Source organism: Phycodurus eques, chromosome 1, assembly GCF_024500275.1.
Source record: "Phycodurus eques isolate BA_2022a chromosome 1, UOR_Pequ_1.1, whole genome shotgun sequence".
Lineage (NCBI taxonomy): Eukaryota > Metazoa > Chordata > Actinopteri > Syngnathiformes > Syngnathidae > Phycodurus > Phycodurus eques.
The window spans coordinates 28,592,000-28,610,999 of record NC_084525.1 but is presented as its reverse complement, the minus strand read 5'-3'; the positions used below and the strand labels follow the sequence as shown (position 1 = coordinate 28,610,999).

At 40.0% G+C, this 19,000-nt stretch overlaps 1 protein-coding gene across 8 annotated transcripts in view; it reads left to right on the top strand.

Moving 5' to 3' along the window:
- plekhg5b (pleckstrin homology domain containing, family G (with RhoGef domain) member 5b) overlaps positions 1-19,000 on the top strand; it is a 91,082-nt gene that overhangs the window by 49,324 nt on the left and 22,758 nt on the right. For 2 of the 8 annotated variants that reach the window (XM_061686119.1, XM_061686130.1), the window contains 6 exons: positions 11,058-11,199; positions 11,905-12,004; positions 12,897-12,957; positions 13,213-13,304; positions 13,621-13,757; positions 14,307-14,473. In XM_061686119.1, the coding sequence (XP_061542103.1) occupies positions 11,058-11,199; positions 11,905-12,004; positions 12,897-12,957; positions 13,213-13,304; positions 13,621-13,757; positions 14,307-14,473 (699 nt within the window). The other 6 variants (XM_061686139.1, XM_061686164.1, XM_061686147.1 and 3 more) reach the window with 6 other exon arrangements.

Below are 19,000 nucleotides of genomic sequence, written 5' to 3'. Positions count from 1 at the left end.
ATGTAATAAACCATACACAAGCATTAATGCCAAATGCATTCAGACTTTATTTGATTAAAGTGCAAGTAACATCTCTTCAGGGTGGATTAACAGTAGGTTTACCTGCTACTTCTGTTTTATTTCCAAGATAAGAAATAACCACATTTTAAGAATAAACACACTGACTGTAATTGAACACAAAATATGTAACGCTCAAATATTCTAATCATATTTATTATGACCCACTCACTCGCTGTCACAATGTGTGCCAAGGGGGTTACGTAGCTCTGAGTAGCTTTTGATGTACAACTATCTGGCGTGTTCGCGTTTTGCTGAAGTATGTCCGTGATAGGATTTTGTACCTTTGCTCAACTTCAAGTGTCTTCACCAACCTTTTACCTTACGTGCTGTCCCGGTGTACCTCAACTTAGTGGCTTCAAGTTCTCATATTACTTGTATTCTCCGACTTGTAGATAACCGCGGTCAGCAAACATGTTTTTTGCATGTCCTTCATGTTTCCTCCTCGATTGTTTTTGATTATTGCAAAACCAAAATGCGTCCATACTTCTGATTTAAGCTTTGCGGGACGCTCGCGTTTGTTTTCAGTTAATTTTTTTCCTCATTAATGTACACACAGCACCCCATATTGACAGAAAGAAAAACAGAATTGTTGAAATCTTTGCAGATTTATTAAAAAAGAAAAACGGAAATATCACACAGCCATAAGTATTCAGACCCTTTGCTGTGACACTCGTATATTTAATTCGGGTGCTGTCCATTTATTCTTATCATCCTTGAGATGGTTCCATACCTTCATTGGAATTCAGCTTTGTTTGATAATACTGATTGTGCTTGATTATGAAAGCCACACACCTGTCTATATAAGACCTAACAGCTCACAGTGCATTTCAGAGCAAATGAGAATCAGGAGGTCAAAGGAACTGCCGGAAGAGCTCTGAGACAGAATTGTGGCAAGGCACAGGTCTGGGCAAGGTTACAAAAACAATTCTGCTGCACTTAAGGTTCCTAAGAGCAAAGTGGCCTCCATAATACTTAAATGGAAGACATTTGGGATGACCAGAAACCCTTCCTACAGCTGGCCGTCCGGCCAAACTGAGCAATCGGGCGAGAAAAGCCTTGGTGAGAGAGGTAAAGAAGAACCCAAAAATCACTGTGGCTGAGCTTCCAGAGATGCAGTCGGGAGATGGGAGAAAGTTCAAGAGAGTCAACCATCACTGCAGCCCTCCAACGTTCGGTGCTTTATGGCAGACTGACCCGACGGAAGCCTCTCCTCAGTGCAAGACACATGAAAGCCCGCATGGAGTTTTCTAAAAAACACCTGAAGGACTCCAAGATGGTTAGAAATAAGATTCTCTGGTCTGATGAGACCAAGATATAACTTTTTTGCCTGAATTATCAGCGATATGTGTGGAGAAAACCAGGTACTGCTCGTCATCTGTCCAATACAGTCCCAACAGTGAAGCATGGTGGTGGCAGCATCATGCTGTGGGGGTGTTTTTCAGCTGCAGGGACAGGACGACTGGTTTCAATCAAAGGAAAGATGAATGCGGCCAAGTTCAGGGATATCCTGGACGAAAACCTTCTCCAGAGTGTTCAGGACCTCAGACTGGGCTGAAGGTTCACCTTCCAACAAGATAATGACCCTAAGCACACACACAGCTAAAACAACTAAGGAGTGGCTTTAGAACAACTCCGTGAGTCTTCTTGAATGGTCCAGCCAGACCCCTGACTTAAACCCAATTGAGCATCTTTGGAGAGACCTGAAAATGGCTGTCCACCAACGTTCACCATCCAACCTGACAGAACTGGAGAGGATCTGCAAGGAGGAATGGCAGAGGATCCCCAAATCAAGGTGTGAAAAACTCATTGTATCATTTGCAAAAAGACTCATGGCTGTATTAGCTCAAAAAGGGTGCTTCTTCTAAATACTGTGCAAAGGGTCTGAATACTCCCGACTGTGTGATATTTCCTTTTTTCTTTTTTAATAAATCAGCAAAAATGTCAACAATTCCGTTATTTTCTGTCAATACGGGGTGCTGTGTGTACATTAATGAGGGAAAAAATTTAACTTAAATAAATTTAGCAAATGGCTACAATATAACAAAGAGAAAAATTTAAGGGGGTCTGAATACTTTCCATACCCACTGTAAATAAAACGGACACAGACTCAGACTTCGCAAATATTGCACGCAAACAAAAATTAAACATTTGGCACAGAGGTATAAACAGTCATTAATGCCTTGACAGGCAATACACTGCCAATCAAGTTTCCAGTTGGTTAAGAAAAAGTGCAAAGTATAGCAACATTAACAGCACAACAAGTAGTTCAAAGCAACCTGTTTTGAGTCAAGATTTGTTCTATTTTTAAAAAGTCTGCAGCATTTCTTTAAATGTTGCTTTGTTCATATGTTTAATGGCTACATCTTTTATAGTAGTGAGTACACTATACTGTATATAATATGAGCCATACGTGCACCATATACGCTGTCATGTTTGTATTTGCATTGGTGGGCAAGAGTTCCATAATTGCAAGCTGACAGAAACGGGAAATGTACCACTGTGTTTTTGTTCTCAGCTGAAGAAATTAGGTGGGATGGTTGTGTTTAAAATTGATTATTTTTTCATTTTGAGGCATTGAATTTACTTTTCTTTGTTGCAACGTCATACAAATTCGACATACCAGTTCATTGGTGTTAGTGGGATGGCTGCGTTCATCTGGCTTGACTCCAAAATGTTCCCACATCGTCGCGGTGGCATTTAGGCTTTGGAACTAATTCCATTTATGCTGCTCAACTTTCTATAATTAAGCTATCATAGGTAGCAAAATGTTCTACTAGTACTACTTACACTACTGTCTGCTGAAAATACTTGAAACCTAGAATTAGGCATTTGGGACTTTTTTTTGCGTTTTCCTGTTGTAAACCCAAAACGGAGGTACGTACCGAACCGTGACTTCTGTAAAGTGTTACACCCCTACTATGCATATAGCTTTTTTATTTCAAAAAGGCTGAGAAGTTGCTCAGTGATTTGCTAGCGAACACAGTGTTATTTCGTCATAATAATTTTTCACTTATTTCTATAGTGTACTGTATTTATTTTAAACTAAACCTAGATAAAAGCAAGATAACCATAACTTTGTTCTGTGGCCGGAACGGATTAGTTATATTTCAATTCATTTTAATGGGAAACATTGCTTTGGTTAGCGAACATTTCGGTTAGCGAATGGAGTCTTGGAATGAATTAATTTCGTGAATCGAGGTTCTCTCGAGGTTCTTTGAATGTTTTGGACCGCGAATGGAATCTCAGAACAAATTTCTTAAACCGAGGTTCCACTCTATATGGAACCTAGTCAGCTCTAGTCATAGTTTGAGCCACCCGGTAAGACTTCAGCTCAGTAATCTTAAGAATGCATCGTATGACCAGTGACCACACAACAGGAAATGTTACTGTTGCAACATAGGAAAGTGGTACAAACGTTTCTGTTTTGGCTACTCTGTACAATAAGGCAACAGTCAATAATAATAATAGAAGAACAAACTGCATGGTCTGTGTTGATCACTGTCTCAGAACTCATAACTCATGTAATGTCCCCTTCTTTAAACGGCAAACTAGTTGATCGTTAGACTAAATCAGCAGTGCCTCTGCTTGTTGTAGCCAAACAGACTCAGTTTTGCCTCAGTTGCTTCAAGACAATTATGTTAGGTTTCAGATGAACCATTTTGTCACTGCTTTTTGAAAGCAAAGTTTTCCATTTCCCAATCTGGGAAAATCTATTTTTCTGTCATCATGCGTCACTGAGCAGATGATGATCGCATTGAGTTTAGTTCATCTCAGACATTGAGTCACATAAATATGAGCTTTACTTGAGCTTTTTTTTTTTGTAAAGGTAGATGAATATAATTATTTCTAATAACACAATAAAAAGGTAATTTGAGCAAATTTGTTATTTCAGAAGTACGTGTCAAACTGGTAGCCCTTTGCATTAATCAGTACCCAAGAAGTACCTCTGTTTCAAAAAGTTTGGAATCAAATTGTGTATCTTTGTAACAGTAATTGCGATCTCAACCTGGGCAATCAACATCTTACAGTATCTTTGATTAATTTCTGAAATTATGACTTTTTTTTTTACCCTCTTTAAATTCACTGTACTGTAAAGAGAGTTTCCGTCTACACTTGTACAAGGGTATCAGTGATAAGTGAACGAAAATGGTAATGACAACGATGGAAGTGAGAGGTCGTCACCAAAACGTGGTACTAATACAACTAAATATACTTGTTTCTTAAAACTTTACCCGTCGAGTATTCAAAGGTTTTATGATTGCTGACCTTTGACACCTGGAACAGATAAGTTGCTTCTGTTATATCTTCAGAACAAATTGAAAATAGGCCAACGTCCCGATTGTGTGTGACGTCCGCTGTGTTATTTTGTACATGTAAGCTTAACAGATGGAGTAAGTCTCTCACGGTCATTTTGTTTTCACCTTGAAGGATCAAACACAAGTGCCTCTGTTTGAGTAGCTCCACATGTGTGTGGCCACAATCAAGTTGTTTAACGTAAAGCAGGTGCAGCCTGTCAGCCAGTCGCGTTGCATAAGCGCTCCTCAGGCGCATCTGCTGGGCTCTGCTCAGCATATGCTCGCTTTATTTATTGATGATAAATCAGACATGGGTGTGGTCTTCCTCTGCCTCCCCCTTTGATCTCAGTTAGCCCGAGCCGGGCAAATTTTCCCCTCTAACCAGTTGGGCCGAGGTGAACTGCAAATGCTTTGTTTAGGCTGCCCCAGCAAACTCTTATGAGGGCCTGTTGGGTCTTGTGTTCTGCTCCCAAGGGGACAATGCAGACTGTCTGGGAGAGAAAAGTGGGGGAAAGTTACATTAAGCAGACACACCTCAAGGGCTTGCCATGCAGACGTTGACTGTCAGTAACTCTGTAATGTTGTGCTCTGACAGTTCGTACTGATGGATGTGGTGTCTGCGCCAGTCAAACAATGTGTGAGCCTTCCATGCATATTCTGACAGGTGGTCAGAAGACTGAGAAGCTGCACAATCGGCAGGGCTTCATCTCACCTACGATTCCGTTTTGTGCTGAAAATGAAATGGATCAGAATGGATGACAATATTGATAAACGTTTTAAGTGTCGCTGAAGTTGAATTAGGCTGGATTGACGCAGCAGGTCACAATGTCCAATTGCTGGTTATCTGCCAATATTCATTTATTTTGTTTCCCTGTATTCGTTCAAGTGATCTATATCTGATGTTTTTACAATGAAACTAATACAATCTGTTTCTAATGCCCTCTAATGCACATCTTAAGGTTTATGCAGCAGAAACAAATTGAGCTATGAGTACTCACCTTGACTGTGAGATGGAAGTATAGTCTGCGGTGCCCTCCCCCATGCCCCCACCATAGCCTCTCCCTCTTGGACCGGACGGACACAAACATGCACACTGTGATGCATGCTGTTACATAAGTGCAAGGTGTGCTCTGTCAGGACGGGCTGTTCTTTGAGTTTGGAGGGAAAATGGTTCTCAGTTTGTTCCTGACACAAGCAAACCACCATATTGGCTTTTAGCTCTCTGAAGCTGCTTGGTGATGTTGATTGACAGTTGATTCTTTTAAAAATAATTTTTCATTTTTAATTCATTTGTCCTCCTCAATGCAACGTTAATCCTAAGGCTGTAATTAATAAAAATTATTGTATTCTTTATTTTACCATGAAGGTCAATGCAATGCACATACATGTTATTATTATATATTCAATATATTTCTCTAGGACGTACGCTAGTTAGCAGCAGCAGCAGGCTATAAATAATAATAAAAAACAAAACAAAAATGTTGCTGACAGCCACACGTTGTCATTGCACTGTTGAAGCAGTTCTGCATCGCCTTTTGTTTCCCTTCCAAGAGTGTCCTTCCTTGTTTGACATACACTGTGTGCGGGCTTCCCTCAGCAGCGTACTTGTTCGGCTTGTTTTCAAATGCGTGCGTACGTGGGTGCCTGAATGTGCAAATCACCTGCTGCTCCAAACACAGAAATGATCACAGAGTGGGGGGAGGGTCCGTCGCGAGCGGGTTGCAAATAAATGGGAAACACTGCGGTGGGTGCAACTGCGCACCCCCCCTCCCCCTTAACATTACGGCAGCACCTGCCCACTGGCAAAACTCTCGGCACTACCAATGGGCAGTCTCCGCTGGATTCCAGGGCGCAGCTCATTCACACTGGGGCACGTGCCCCAATAAAAGGGGTCTGGCGACGCCTGTGCCAGACGCTATGTTCCTGATGCCACTCACTAGGCCATGCCCCTTAAAAACACACATGCAACACTAGTTGTCTCAGCTTGTCCCAATGTGTAGTAATTACACTTATAAAAACAGTTACTTCTTTACATTCTCTTTTATAATGTATTTAGAAAATACTGTGCTGATTTTCTTTATTAAAAACTGTGAGAAAAAAAGTGGTGTTTTGGGTGGGCTGTAACAGATTAATGGCATTACAATTAATTGCAATGAAGTCAAAGTCAAGGTACCACTGTAGTCCAATTCCTGACTTAACAGAATAAATTGTTTGATAGACAACCTCCTAAATGTATCAAGTAAAAACAAAAACAAAAAAGAATCCACCTTAAGGGAAAACAGTAGGTAGTAGGGCAGGACAGTGAATCTTTTTTGGACACGGACACATTCACTGAGAGTTCCTCCAGTATCTTTCTAAATATAACTTCTTGCTCATAGCCTTGCTTCGTCTGGCCCTTCCATTGTGAATCTGCCTGACTGAAAAGCAGAGGAAGGGAGGGGTCGTGGCCATGGGAAAGAGGGAGGTGGTGGTTCTGGCACATGGTGAGTCTAGCAGCACTGTTTAATCTCTGTTGGACCGTCAGATGGTATGGACAGAGCACAGGCACCAATTAGGCCCCAAGATTAGGCGAGAAAGTCTTTCTCAAAAGCTTCTTGAGGAAAGTTTTTTCCTCTTTTTTTCCTTTGTGGTTTATATTTTCAGTGGGATATGTTCTCCTCCTCTGCTCCCCCCTTCTTAGCCCCCCCCCCCCCCCCCCCCCCCGCCCCGCCACACACACACACACACCTTCCTGTCCCCTCCAAGATGCGATTATACCTGGCTAGACATTGAGAGGAGGGGATTATTCATTAATGAGACGGGGGCAGATTTTTAGCAGCCTGGCGAGGTAGCCAACTGGACATTTGGCAAGCCTAGACATGGAGCAGTGTCGCACTCATGCAGCAATACCTTGGTGAGGTCCTTATCCCTTTTCCCGTGACGTCAATTGGCTACCTCCTCTTTGACAGGAAGCGGTATATCCTTACTTCCTGTTTTAACTGGTTATAAAGTCATTGGAGTCACACGTGAGGATATGAAATCACTTTTGGGTATGTTTTTTTTTTCTCTTTCTTTGTTAGCTATTTAAGTCATAGGTTACTCAATGTTAGGGTAAAATTGGTTATAAAGAGTATTTAGGAGTATTTATTACTCCTGTTGTGCCGCATAACATTGTAAAACAGAGGTATGGCCTTGAGTCACATGACTTGGACTCGATTCATGAATTTGATGACTTTAGACTCGACTTGACATGTTAAAAGACTTGACTTGGACTCAAACAGCATTGACACGTGACTTCACTTGGACTTGAACCTGACTTAAAGACTACCATGACGAAAGCACTGAAAAACCAACACTTTGTAGATTTTTCTTTCTATAGCTATATGTGTAACTTACTATTTTACTACAAGACAATGAGTGAAAACATATTGCTGAAGGTCTTAATGATTATTTATTAGGCCGAAGTGACCCACACCATAAGTGACCCACACCTGTTAACGCCCTGTTGGGCACCCTCAGGTAGAGGAATTGACCAAGACACACTCTCTAAAGTAATGGTTTTCTTTTAAAAAAAAAAAAAAAAAAAAAAAAAAAAAAAACAACAACAAATAGTACAGCATAAATCAACAATAAATGTGACAGCTACATAAGGTATTATATTCCAAGAACCACTGTTAACATACACAGAAACGACGACGACATTTAACGTATTAATAAGGAAGTTAATGTTTGCAGAAAAAAAAAATTCCACTTTGCATTGTGGGAATAGCAAGGCTTGAAGTCACGTATGCTTGTTTTTGTTAACATTACCATCTCGCTTTGTCAGCGATCACGCAAATGTTTACACGGTGGGTCGGCCGTGCGCTGTCTGGGCTTCCTGTGCGTTACAGTCTGGTTTAGTCAGTGTAGTGTTCTCAAGAATCAGTCTTGTACTGTGTTTCTTTTTTTATTCACTTTATTTACCACTCAATCAGTAAACAGCTACCATCTATTCGACATGAAACTAGATTCTTCTTCGTGTCCTTTTCTTCACCCCTTTTTGATGTAATATTTCTACATAGTGCCCCAAGTGTTCTGACTGAGGTAGCACAGTTGGATAAAATTATACCTTTATAACAAGATGACAAACTTGTGTTCCTCTTTTTTTTAAATTAATGCCTTATGTTTTTGATACTCACAAGAAATACCAAATTTAAACTGAAATCTATTTATATTTGTTTGAAATTGCCTCACTAGGAATGTTTTTAGACAAGAAAAAGCAATTTCCTGCTTTATGCACAATGTGAATTTAAGAAAAATACTGTTGAATATCTAAAAGAGGATAGGAATTGGTCATTCATTCTTAAATGTCTCATTTTCTGTATTCATAATTGCTCTTTAACCAAGCAAAAAAATTATATTTACAATAAATAATGTAATCTTTGTTCCTCTATTTTTGCCAGTGAAGCATAGTGACAGTCAAAACAAATAATAATATAATAATAATAATGCTCTTCTATTAGATGGCAGGAAGTAAATACAGTAATTAATGTATCCACCTTTTGTGACATTTTTGTTTGTTGGTATTCCGTGAGATTTTTCAATTGTAAAATATGTTCCTTGCCTCCATAAAGGTTCGAAATCACTGCTCTAGTCAGATCGTTTATTCTAATCAGTCAGGTCAAACCAACATTACATGACAGAAATAATGGGTGCTAACTTCCTGTAATTAAATTACTTCACCCACACCGAAACTTTAGAGCATGATTCGGCAGAACGGCGCCATGTTTACTTCCAACTGTTCGTGGTACCGCTACCTTGCGAGACTACATAACATTTTATTGCCTGCTTGTGAGCTGTATCGTATTAAAAGTACGTGAACATACCTCAAGCAAGCCTTAAACGAACGTCCTCTCCTGTCCTGAACACTGGTGACTACCAACGCAGGTTTTTCCCCATTTTTTCCTTACAATACCGTCGGCTCGCTCCACTCTTGTTGTCGTCGCCACGGTAACGAGTGTATCCGGTCGCATTCTGACAGGGCAATCGTGAAAGAACACATTTGTCTTGTAGTCTGATCCGGGCATTACGTGTTGTCTGTCTCCGACGTGTTGGCTGTCCCACACCGCTGAGGTTTGTGTTTTTATTTATTTATTTTTTAATTTTTTTTTAAATAACTTATTTGGCCGTCAGATATTTACAGTGCTACGTCAACAGACACGCGACAAGGCTAAAAATAAACTAGCTTTTGGATTAAAATATACTGTGCACGCGGCGACGCAGAGTAAATGTCTTTTGCGGGATCGGTAAATTATGACATTAAAGCCGATCAGCATAAAATGCTAAATATCGGCCAATACCGATCAGCCCGATCAAATTGGTGTAAAGTCTAATATATCTCAGTTCTAAAGCATCTTATTTTCGCCACTATTTTCTGCTCCTTCATCCGCCGTTGCTGTTTTGTGGTGTTCTGTTTTGTCGAACAATTGTGACATTTGTCACCGTTTGATGACGTACGGGTAGGATGCGCCCCCCGTGAGCATCCGTACCACTCCCTGGTCGCATACATATCTGATTTATATCCACCTATGAAAGAGGCCTGGCTCGGATATGAAAAAAATGTAATTGGAATGTTCACATTGACAGGAAAAAAATCAGATACGCCACATTGGGCAAAAAAATCGGAATTGACCTACAGTGTGAACGAGCCTTTGTTTGTCTGTAAATCTATTGCTGGTTGAGAACAGAAGTTATCTCAAAGCACACGTTCACTGCAGGAAGGCCTTTAAAATTGCCATATTTTACCAAACCAACAACCACTAGCGAAGATCTCCGCCTTACTTTCCGTTCCCGAGCCAGCACTATCAATATAACAAACACGTGTGCTCTCGCAAGTGGGTCTTCTACACGGAGGCATACAATCAGAGAAAAGGGGCGGTCTTACCCATACATGGACGTGGGTCAAACAAAGTAGCTGTTTGAGGGGCCTTTTCTGGACACTTGTATGACACTTCACGGTGTTTTTTCAAAATGTAATTGACACTTTTATAAGTCCATGTTAGAGAGTCACTATGGAGGTCTAAATAGCCAAAATATGGGACCCTTACCATCAGTGATGACACTGTTGTAAAAGCTAGACTATCGCGGGCACACACACACACACACAGACACACACACACACAATGCACAATGTCGGGAAGTACATTAGAGGGTTCGCCATTGTATCCCCTCCATAAATCCCCGCATCCTGACGCGGGTGTGGGCGATGGTGGCGGAGGCGTGCAAGAGCCCCCTGGTGTTTATCAGCCCACCAGTCCTGGAGGTGAGGGATGAGAAGAGGTTGCAGGGGTTAGTTAGTGCGGGTGTTAGATCTGTCTGGTCCGAGACAGATCTCCTTAATCCTACAGCCTTCTGCTGCATTTTGTCTGGGCTCTGAAAAAGATGCTCCCAGTTCATTGCTGGTTTGTGGTCAGCCTCACTGTTTAATTTCTTGGGATGTCATCTTGGATTGTGAACAGTTAAGGTGATCTCAGATCAGCGTGCAAAGGTGAAAAGCTGAGCAGGACAGATGGTTGGAAGGTGGGAGTGTCCAAACCTTTGGGATGTTTGAGTTGTCATTTGAACATTGAGGTCTTGCTGGAAATGTTTATAAGTCTGTAGCTGCTTTGAACTTTGTTCTACTTGATCCCAGTCTTCTGTTTATTTGACATTGTTTCTTTCTTTGTTTAAATTTGTAATGTGCAGGTTTGTCACCACCCCGACTGCCAAGACCTGAATAGCAAAAGCCCCCTTCACATGTGTGAGTCATGTGACTCGCGCTGCCACTCGGAGAAGAACGACAACATGCACTTTGACCGGCACCCCAGATTTGACTTACAACCTCAAGGTAGCATGCATTACTTATCTTACCGGTACATTAAATCTCCTTTAATTACCTCCATGAAGAGCAAAAGTGCGAAAACGAGCGGTATTGTTTTGATCGCCGTTTTTTGGATTGTTTCTCAGTTAGCAGGATTATGCAAACAATACACAAACAATTTACCTTAAACTTTGTGGAGTCGTGGCTCGTGTTTTGAGGAAGAACACATTACATTGCAAATCTGATTACATTTTCCATTTTTCTATCTGAATCACTACTGGTGACAACTTCGTAAAAAAAAAAAAATGTTAAAAAATAAATAAATGTACGTTTAGGAGTGACGTAAAATAATTGATACTATAGTTACGTCTACTAAGGAAATTGTTTTCATTTTAGTGGGATTGTTTGTGTACAACTTCCTGTCTGTAGTCGGAAACATAAACCTGGATTTTGTATTTATTTATTTATGATAGGTTGGGATTATTCCTTTAAAATTTGGTGAGAAGCCACGCATTGTGGAAAAGTCTCTTTTTAAAAACTTAAAAAAAATAAAATAAAAAAATCTTACTTTGAATTGGTCTTGTGAGGCAAGGAATTATTTTGATCTCTAATCAGTTTGCTAGTTGGCCGCACAACGATAATTGCATAAGAATTGCAAAGCATGACAATGAGATTGTGGTTTTCATTATTGTTATTATATACAGTCAACAAATTCTCTTTTCCCCTCTTTAGCCTCCATCCTGGCTCGGAACGTGTCCACACGATCCTGCCCCTCACGCACCAGCGCCCCCTCCGACCTGGAGGAAGAGGATGAGGGGAGCAGTGACCACTGGTTGGTAACCCTCTTATTACTGTGTTAGAATTATATACCGTAATTTCTCGTGTATAATGTGCATTCTCCCCCCCCCCCCCCAAAAAAAAAAATTGTCAAAAGTCAATAGTGCGCATTATATATACATAGGTGTAGGGGCAAATGGAAAAAAACGTTCACATTTTATAAATGTATGCCGCCATCCAGTGGTTATGAAAAAGCTGTACATGTTCATTCCAAAATGCCACCACCACGTAGTGGTTATATAAAAAAAAAAAAAGTGTAGCCTAAAATTTAATTCCAATATGACTGGTACGTATGACTGCATATATGTACAGTTGTGCTCATAAGTTTACATACCCTGGCAGAATTTGTGAAATATTGTTTTTTTAAATATGACAGACTGAACAACAACCATCATTAATTTATTTATGGTTATGTTTAGTTTAATGATAATGCTTTTTTGAAATGCTTGACCGTATAATTTGAATCCCATTAAAATAAAATTAAATGTGTTTCACCTGGTCCTTCATGTTTTCTTTAAAGAATTGTACCCATCTTACAAACTCTGTCTGGGTAATCAAACATATGAGCACAACTGTGTGTTTTCTAATTTACTACATAAAAGTAGAGCTGTTAATTTCAAAATAAGAGCAAGCAAATAATAAAAAAAAATTATGTGCTCAAATAAAGAGCTTAACTTCAGAAATATTATTTGAAAAAAACTAACAAAATGCAGATACTTCATGTTTTGATCATATTGGTAGAAGCAAAATCATGCATTATACATAGGTAGAAGGGATTTCCAGAATTCTGAGGTCAACTTTGGGGGTGCGTATTATATATGGGTGCGCATTATACACGAGAAATTGCGGTAATCACTTTTTTAAATTAAAGTGCCCCTTTTTTGCAGTGAGAAGAAAGCTGGGGGTATGAAACTGGTGAAGAAGAAACCACGGAGGAGACACACTGATGTAGGTCATCATCCTAACGCAGGGCACTTCCCATGTGCAACACCATAAACCCACAGCACAAAAGCACATGTTCAGTTGTTTTTGCATGTTATGCTGCAAGGAGGTGTCTCATAAACTGTTTTGAGGCTTAAAGCTACAGTGCGCAGGAGCCTCCCTGTGGGGGTGCTAAGAGCTAGCGTACGCTATATCATCAGTCTGTGCAGCCAGGTGAGCTTCTGTGTAAACTAACAATATGTGTACCCTTCCCTCCTCCAGGACCCCAGCAAAGAGTGCTTCAGTCTCAAGTTTGACCTCAACGTGGACATCAACACAGAAATAGTACCTGCTATGAAAAAGAAAACCTTGAGGTGAAGTGATATTTACTATCATGTTAATAACACTATCCACAACAATATACCAACTTCATGTCTGTATCACGATCCTTTCTGTATCCTGGCAAGCTCTCGCAGCGTCAATGACTTAAAATTGTTTAAAGTTATTTTGTTTAGATTTTGCTTATTTCATAAATGTCACCACTCCCATTAAAATAGGGCATTATGTCAGATCTTACATGTTGGATATAAATGTCAAATAATCAAGATCATCCGTGTGATCTTAGAAGAAGCCTTGATAATTAGCACATTTCAATTACGTCAATTTTTATCATTTGTCTCGTGTTGACAGAGAGGTTCTTGGTCCAGTGTTTGAGAGGAACGGCATCGAGCTATCAAGTGTCGACTTGTTCCTGGATCAGTCCAACACGCCGCTGTCCCTCAACTTTGAGGCCTATCGATTTGGTGGACACTACCTCAAAGTCAAAGGTAAAGACGCCACTGGCAGGTCACGTCTGACTGGTGGTCATGTTTGAGTATTGGCGGACGGTTTTGGGTTCTTTCTGGAGCCTAAATTGTCAAATTGTGTTTGTGTGTGTCCAAAAGCTGCTCTCAGCCAGATCTCATTGATCTTCATGGGCTAAAAATGACTTATGACACTGGCATCAACAATACCACTTTGTTCATAGAAAGTAAGGAGCCTTTTTATTCAATGCCAAGTGGTGTATTTGACATGTGCACTCTTATCTGAACTGACCTTCACAATGACGAGGGTAATCTGTGTGAACCAGTTTCCGCTCACACCCTTCGTCCTGACTAAAAGAGGAAAAGGTGTGGACTCCTTAAAGCGAATAGAGCTAGCAATTGAGGTGGAACACGATGGATGAAAAAAAAAAATCCTAAAAGATGAACAGATTAATTGCCTAGCCCTATATAATAAATGTTGTGTGTCACACCACTACCACGTGGTAGTGTAACATCCATGTCTTAGAGGCTAGATTGTACTGGTGGTCTTAATGGTCCTCCTTTGTCCTTAAGCACGGCCTGGCAACGAGTTAAAAGTGGAGCAGGGGGTGAAAGATATGAGGTCGCTTAGCCTACCCAACATGAAGCCTGCCGGGAGTCAGACCCCCTACATCCTCACACCGGCCACTGAGAGGGTGGAGCACGGATCTCTAGGACGTCGTGAGGGTGCCGATCCGCTGGTGAGTCATCTCACATATACAAACCCTTCTCTCCTTTCCATCACTCCACTTTCTATTGTTGCGCTCCCATCATATCTTGTGCTGGCACATCCCTGTTGGTAATCCCATCATGACCTCGTTACACAAAGAGTATCTTGCTCAGTGGAACTCTGGGAATGTGTGTTTGGATTTGAGGTGCCCGTCCTCGTACAATGTGAACCCTTAAATCCCATATTCAGTCCACTTCCTGTTTCACTGTAGTGTGTTTAGCTGCATGGACAGAGGACAGTCGGGTCATCAAGTTGATGAGACCTAATGACCCTTGTCACACGGGCCAGGAGTTCTATTTCCTGAAGATTAACAACCCGCTTCCAGTTTCCAGCGTGTCACTTTTGATTAGCTTTAGCATTAAATCTCAAATCACTATACTTACACTTACTTATACTTACACATACACTATACTAACACTACTGTATTGATTCATGGAAGCTTGTATGTTTAACTTGCTGGCTCACTTGGTAAGAATAACGTCACATCTTACAAAGTCTTGAAAAAGACAATTGAGATACAAATGGCCCTTAAAATTTTACTTGGTAGAGTGTAAACCTCGACTATGGCTGGACACCACCAAATTTAATACCAAATTCACGAAGAATTTAAAGAAAATTCTCAAAATTCTGGCACAGTCATCAATTTTATTTAAGTATGTGGTGTGTACTCTCTTCAAACTGGCTACTAAAGAACGAATATACAATTGTTCATATTTGGGAACATGACCATTTTATGAAATGGTGTTTGTTTATTGCACAGATTATGACAAAACAAAATGGCACATTATTTCATTCTATTTCATTAGATTGCACTTAATACGTGTGAAGAGCGCCGGGGATGTCAGCATTAGTTCTCATTGTGGAGAGGATGGAGCAGATGCATTTCATAGCTTGATGGTAGAAGCTGTTTTCAAGGCTCGTGGGTCTAGGCTTCAATGTCCAATGGTGGTTTCTAGAGGGGTGGCGGAAGAAAAGTGAGTGTCTGGGGTGAGAGGGGTCCTTTATGATTCCCTTGGCTTTTCACATTAATCTGTTAGTGTAGGCATCCTTGAAGGTGGGTAGTTGTACCTCCTATCACCTGCTGCAAGTCCTTCCTGTCCTCCATGAGATGAACAAGGTGTACGCAGGTGCTGACGTCAGTGTTGCTTTGGGCGAGGAAAAACGGTGTAGTATTTCCCTAACAGCTGTAGCGACAGTTCTGGAAAGGTAGTCATCAGAGGCACACACAAATAACAAACATCTAGGTTGCTAAGGAAGTGTTTTTGAGCTATGTTGCGTCACACCTCTTGTTGCATCATGGGATATGTCATTGTTATTGTGTCTGTAAACTGTTGGATAGTCATTGATTACATGACAGCGAGTCATTCAGTCAAGAGTTGTTTTAACGTAGAGTGACAGATGTTGAAATTACCCTGTTACCTGTAACAACAACTAAAAACACTGTAATATACAGTGTCGTGAAAAAGTATTTGCCCCCCTTCTTAAATTCTTTCTTTTTTTTATTATTATTCCCTCCCCCCATATTTTCCACACTGATCATCAAACATATGTCATATATCAGACAAAGATAACCCAAGTCGGCGGCACGGTGGGTGACTGGTTAGCACATCTGCCTCACAGTTCTGTGTGGAGTTTGCATGTTCTCCCCGTGCCTGCGTGGGTTTTCTCCGGGCACTCTGGTTTCCTCCCACATCCCAAAAACATGCATGGTAGGTTGATTGACAACTCTAAATTGCCCATAGGTGTGAATGTGTGTGCGAATGGTTGTTTGTTTATATGTGTGCCCTCCGATTGGCTGGCGACCATTTCGGGGTCTGAAGATAGCTGGGATATTCTCCAGCACGCCCGTGACCCTTGTGGGGATAAAGGGGTACAAACAATGGATGGATAACCCAAGTCAACATAAAATGCAGATTTTAGATGGTGATTTTATTTAATATATATAAAAAACACTTTTCAAAGCTACCTGGACCTGTGTGAAAACGTAATGGCGCCCTAAACCTAATAACTGGTTGGGCCATCCTTGGCACCAACGTTCTCTATCACTAGGAGTGAGTCCTTCACATCTCACATCTTCCTTGCAGAATTGTTTTATTTGAGCAACATTGGAGGGTTTTCGAGCCAAGACGGTCTTTTTAAGGCCATGCCCCAGCATTTCAATCGGATTTAAGGCCAGACTTTGACAAGCCCACTCCGAAACCAGCTTATTTTAAAAAATATTTTTATTTATTTATTTTAAAGCCATTCAGAATTTGACTTGCTGGTGTGTTTCTGATCGTTGTCCTGAAAGCAGAATTGATGGTTCCATCAATCATAGCAAGTCTTCCAGGTCCTGAAGGAGCAAGGCAGCCCAAGACCATCCCACCAGCCTCACCATATTTGACTGCTGCTATGATGTTTTTTTTTTTTTTTTTTTTTTTTTTAAACATTAACGGCAGCTGTAACAAGACAGACACCTTACAAAAAGTTCAACTTTCGCCTCGTCTGTCAATAGAATATTCCAAAACTTTTGGGAATTAGCCTTTTTTTTTCTCTCTCAAAAGAAAGACAAGCCTTTATTTTCTTTTTGGTCAGTAGTGGTTTTCACCTCGGAACTTTCCCATAGATGCCATATTTGCCCAGTCTCTTCCTTATTGTTGAGTCATGAACACTATCATATTCACAAACTCTTTCTTTTAAGTGTCTTAGAGCCATGAGTGATGCAATAAATAAAATGATGACCTGACAAAGTGGCTGATCATTATATTTTTTAAAACGCAGGCTTACTCAATTGTGCCTAACCTCACTATTTAGTGCCGGAGCAGTGACCGCTGCAATGTGTGTATCGTATTTTCACTTATTGTCTAAAAAAAACATCCAGACTTTAAATTTTGAGGCAAATGTATGCCCCATGGCTCCCACAAAATGAGGAAAAAGGCACTCGGATAGTTAAGCATTCAAGAGCGTTAATAGATTTGTTGTCAAGCTTTTTTCAACACTTCATATTGGTTAATGATGCATAAAAATAACAGACAATGTAGGATCAGACCAATAGCATCAGTTTGTGGAGAAAATATAACATTTACCGAATTTATACATACGGTGTTTCCACCTGACAATGACGATATTTAAGTACCGTACTTTCTCGTGTATAATGTGCATTTCCCCCCCCCCACCCAAATAAATTGTCAAAAGTCAATAGTGCGCATTATACATGCGTATAGGGGAAAATGAAAAAAAACTTTCACATTTTATAAATATATGCCGCCATCTAGAGGTTATGAAAAAGCTGTACACATTCATTCCAATATGCCACCGCCCTCTAAAGGTTATGAAAAAGTTGTACACTTTCATTCTAGTATGCCAACTAAAGGTTATAAAAAAGGTGTAGCCTATGCTTTCATTCCAATGTGACAGGGGTACATATGACTGCTTATGTGTGCAATTGTGCTCATAAGTTTACATACCCAGGCAGAATTTGTGAGATGTTTTTTTGAAAAATACGACTGATGACTGAACAACAAATATCATTAATTTCTTTATGGTTAATGATAATGCTTTTCTGAAATAATTGACAGTTTAATTTGAATCCCATTAAAATAAAATTAAATGTGATTCGCCTGGTCTTTCATGTTTTCTTTCAAATAATTTTACACATCTTACAAATTCTGCCCGGGTAATCAAACATATGAGGACAACTGTTTGCGTTCTCATTTACGAAATAAAAGTAGGGCTGTGAATTTCAAAATAAGAGCAAGTAAATAAAAAGAATTACGTGTTCAAATAAATTGCTTAACTTCAGAATAATTATTTGAAAAAACTAACAAAATACACATAATACTTCATGTTTTGTTCATATGGGTAGAAACAAAGTATAATGCATTGTAAAAATGCATTATACATAGGTAGAAGCGTTTTCCAGAATTTGAGGTCAACTTTGGGGCTCCGTATTATACACGAGTACGCATTATACATGATAAATTACGGTAATGCGCATTCGTTTATGGCAACAGCAGAAAAAACAACAACTCAATAATATGTAAATAGACCCTTAGTCTTTTTATTAATTGTGATTGTAGGAAACGTATTATCAGTTGTACAGTCTCGTACGCAATACTGTCCTACATCTGACTTACTGTTGGTGTAACCTCAACCAAGGTTGTGTGCATGTTTTTTGTATTTGCCACACCCTGTGCAGTTTTTAACATATCAAAATCGATCTATTTTTTTTTTAAATAATTCGTAGGTCTTTTATGAGTGGTGCTTTTAAGTGCTTGTAAAATATAAATAGATGTGTGGGTAGATAGCTTGGCCTTTGGCTATCTGTTAGAAAGTGATGAGTCATATCTCCTCCACCACTACCTACCTCTTCCTGTGGGTTCGTCCAATCAGCAATGAGTCTTTTCACCCCCACCAGTACCTACCTTTTCGGTAGCTTAATTTCATTTTGTTTTTTCTTTTGCGGTTGTGATTTTTAATTTGCTGTTGTGTTTAGTTATTTGTTGTTGTGATTAGTTAT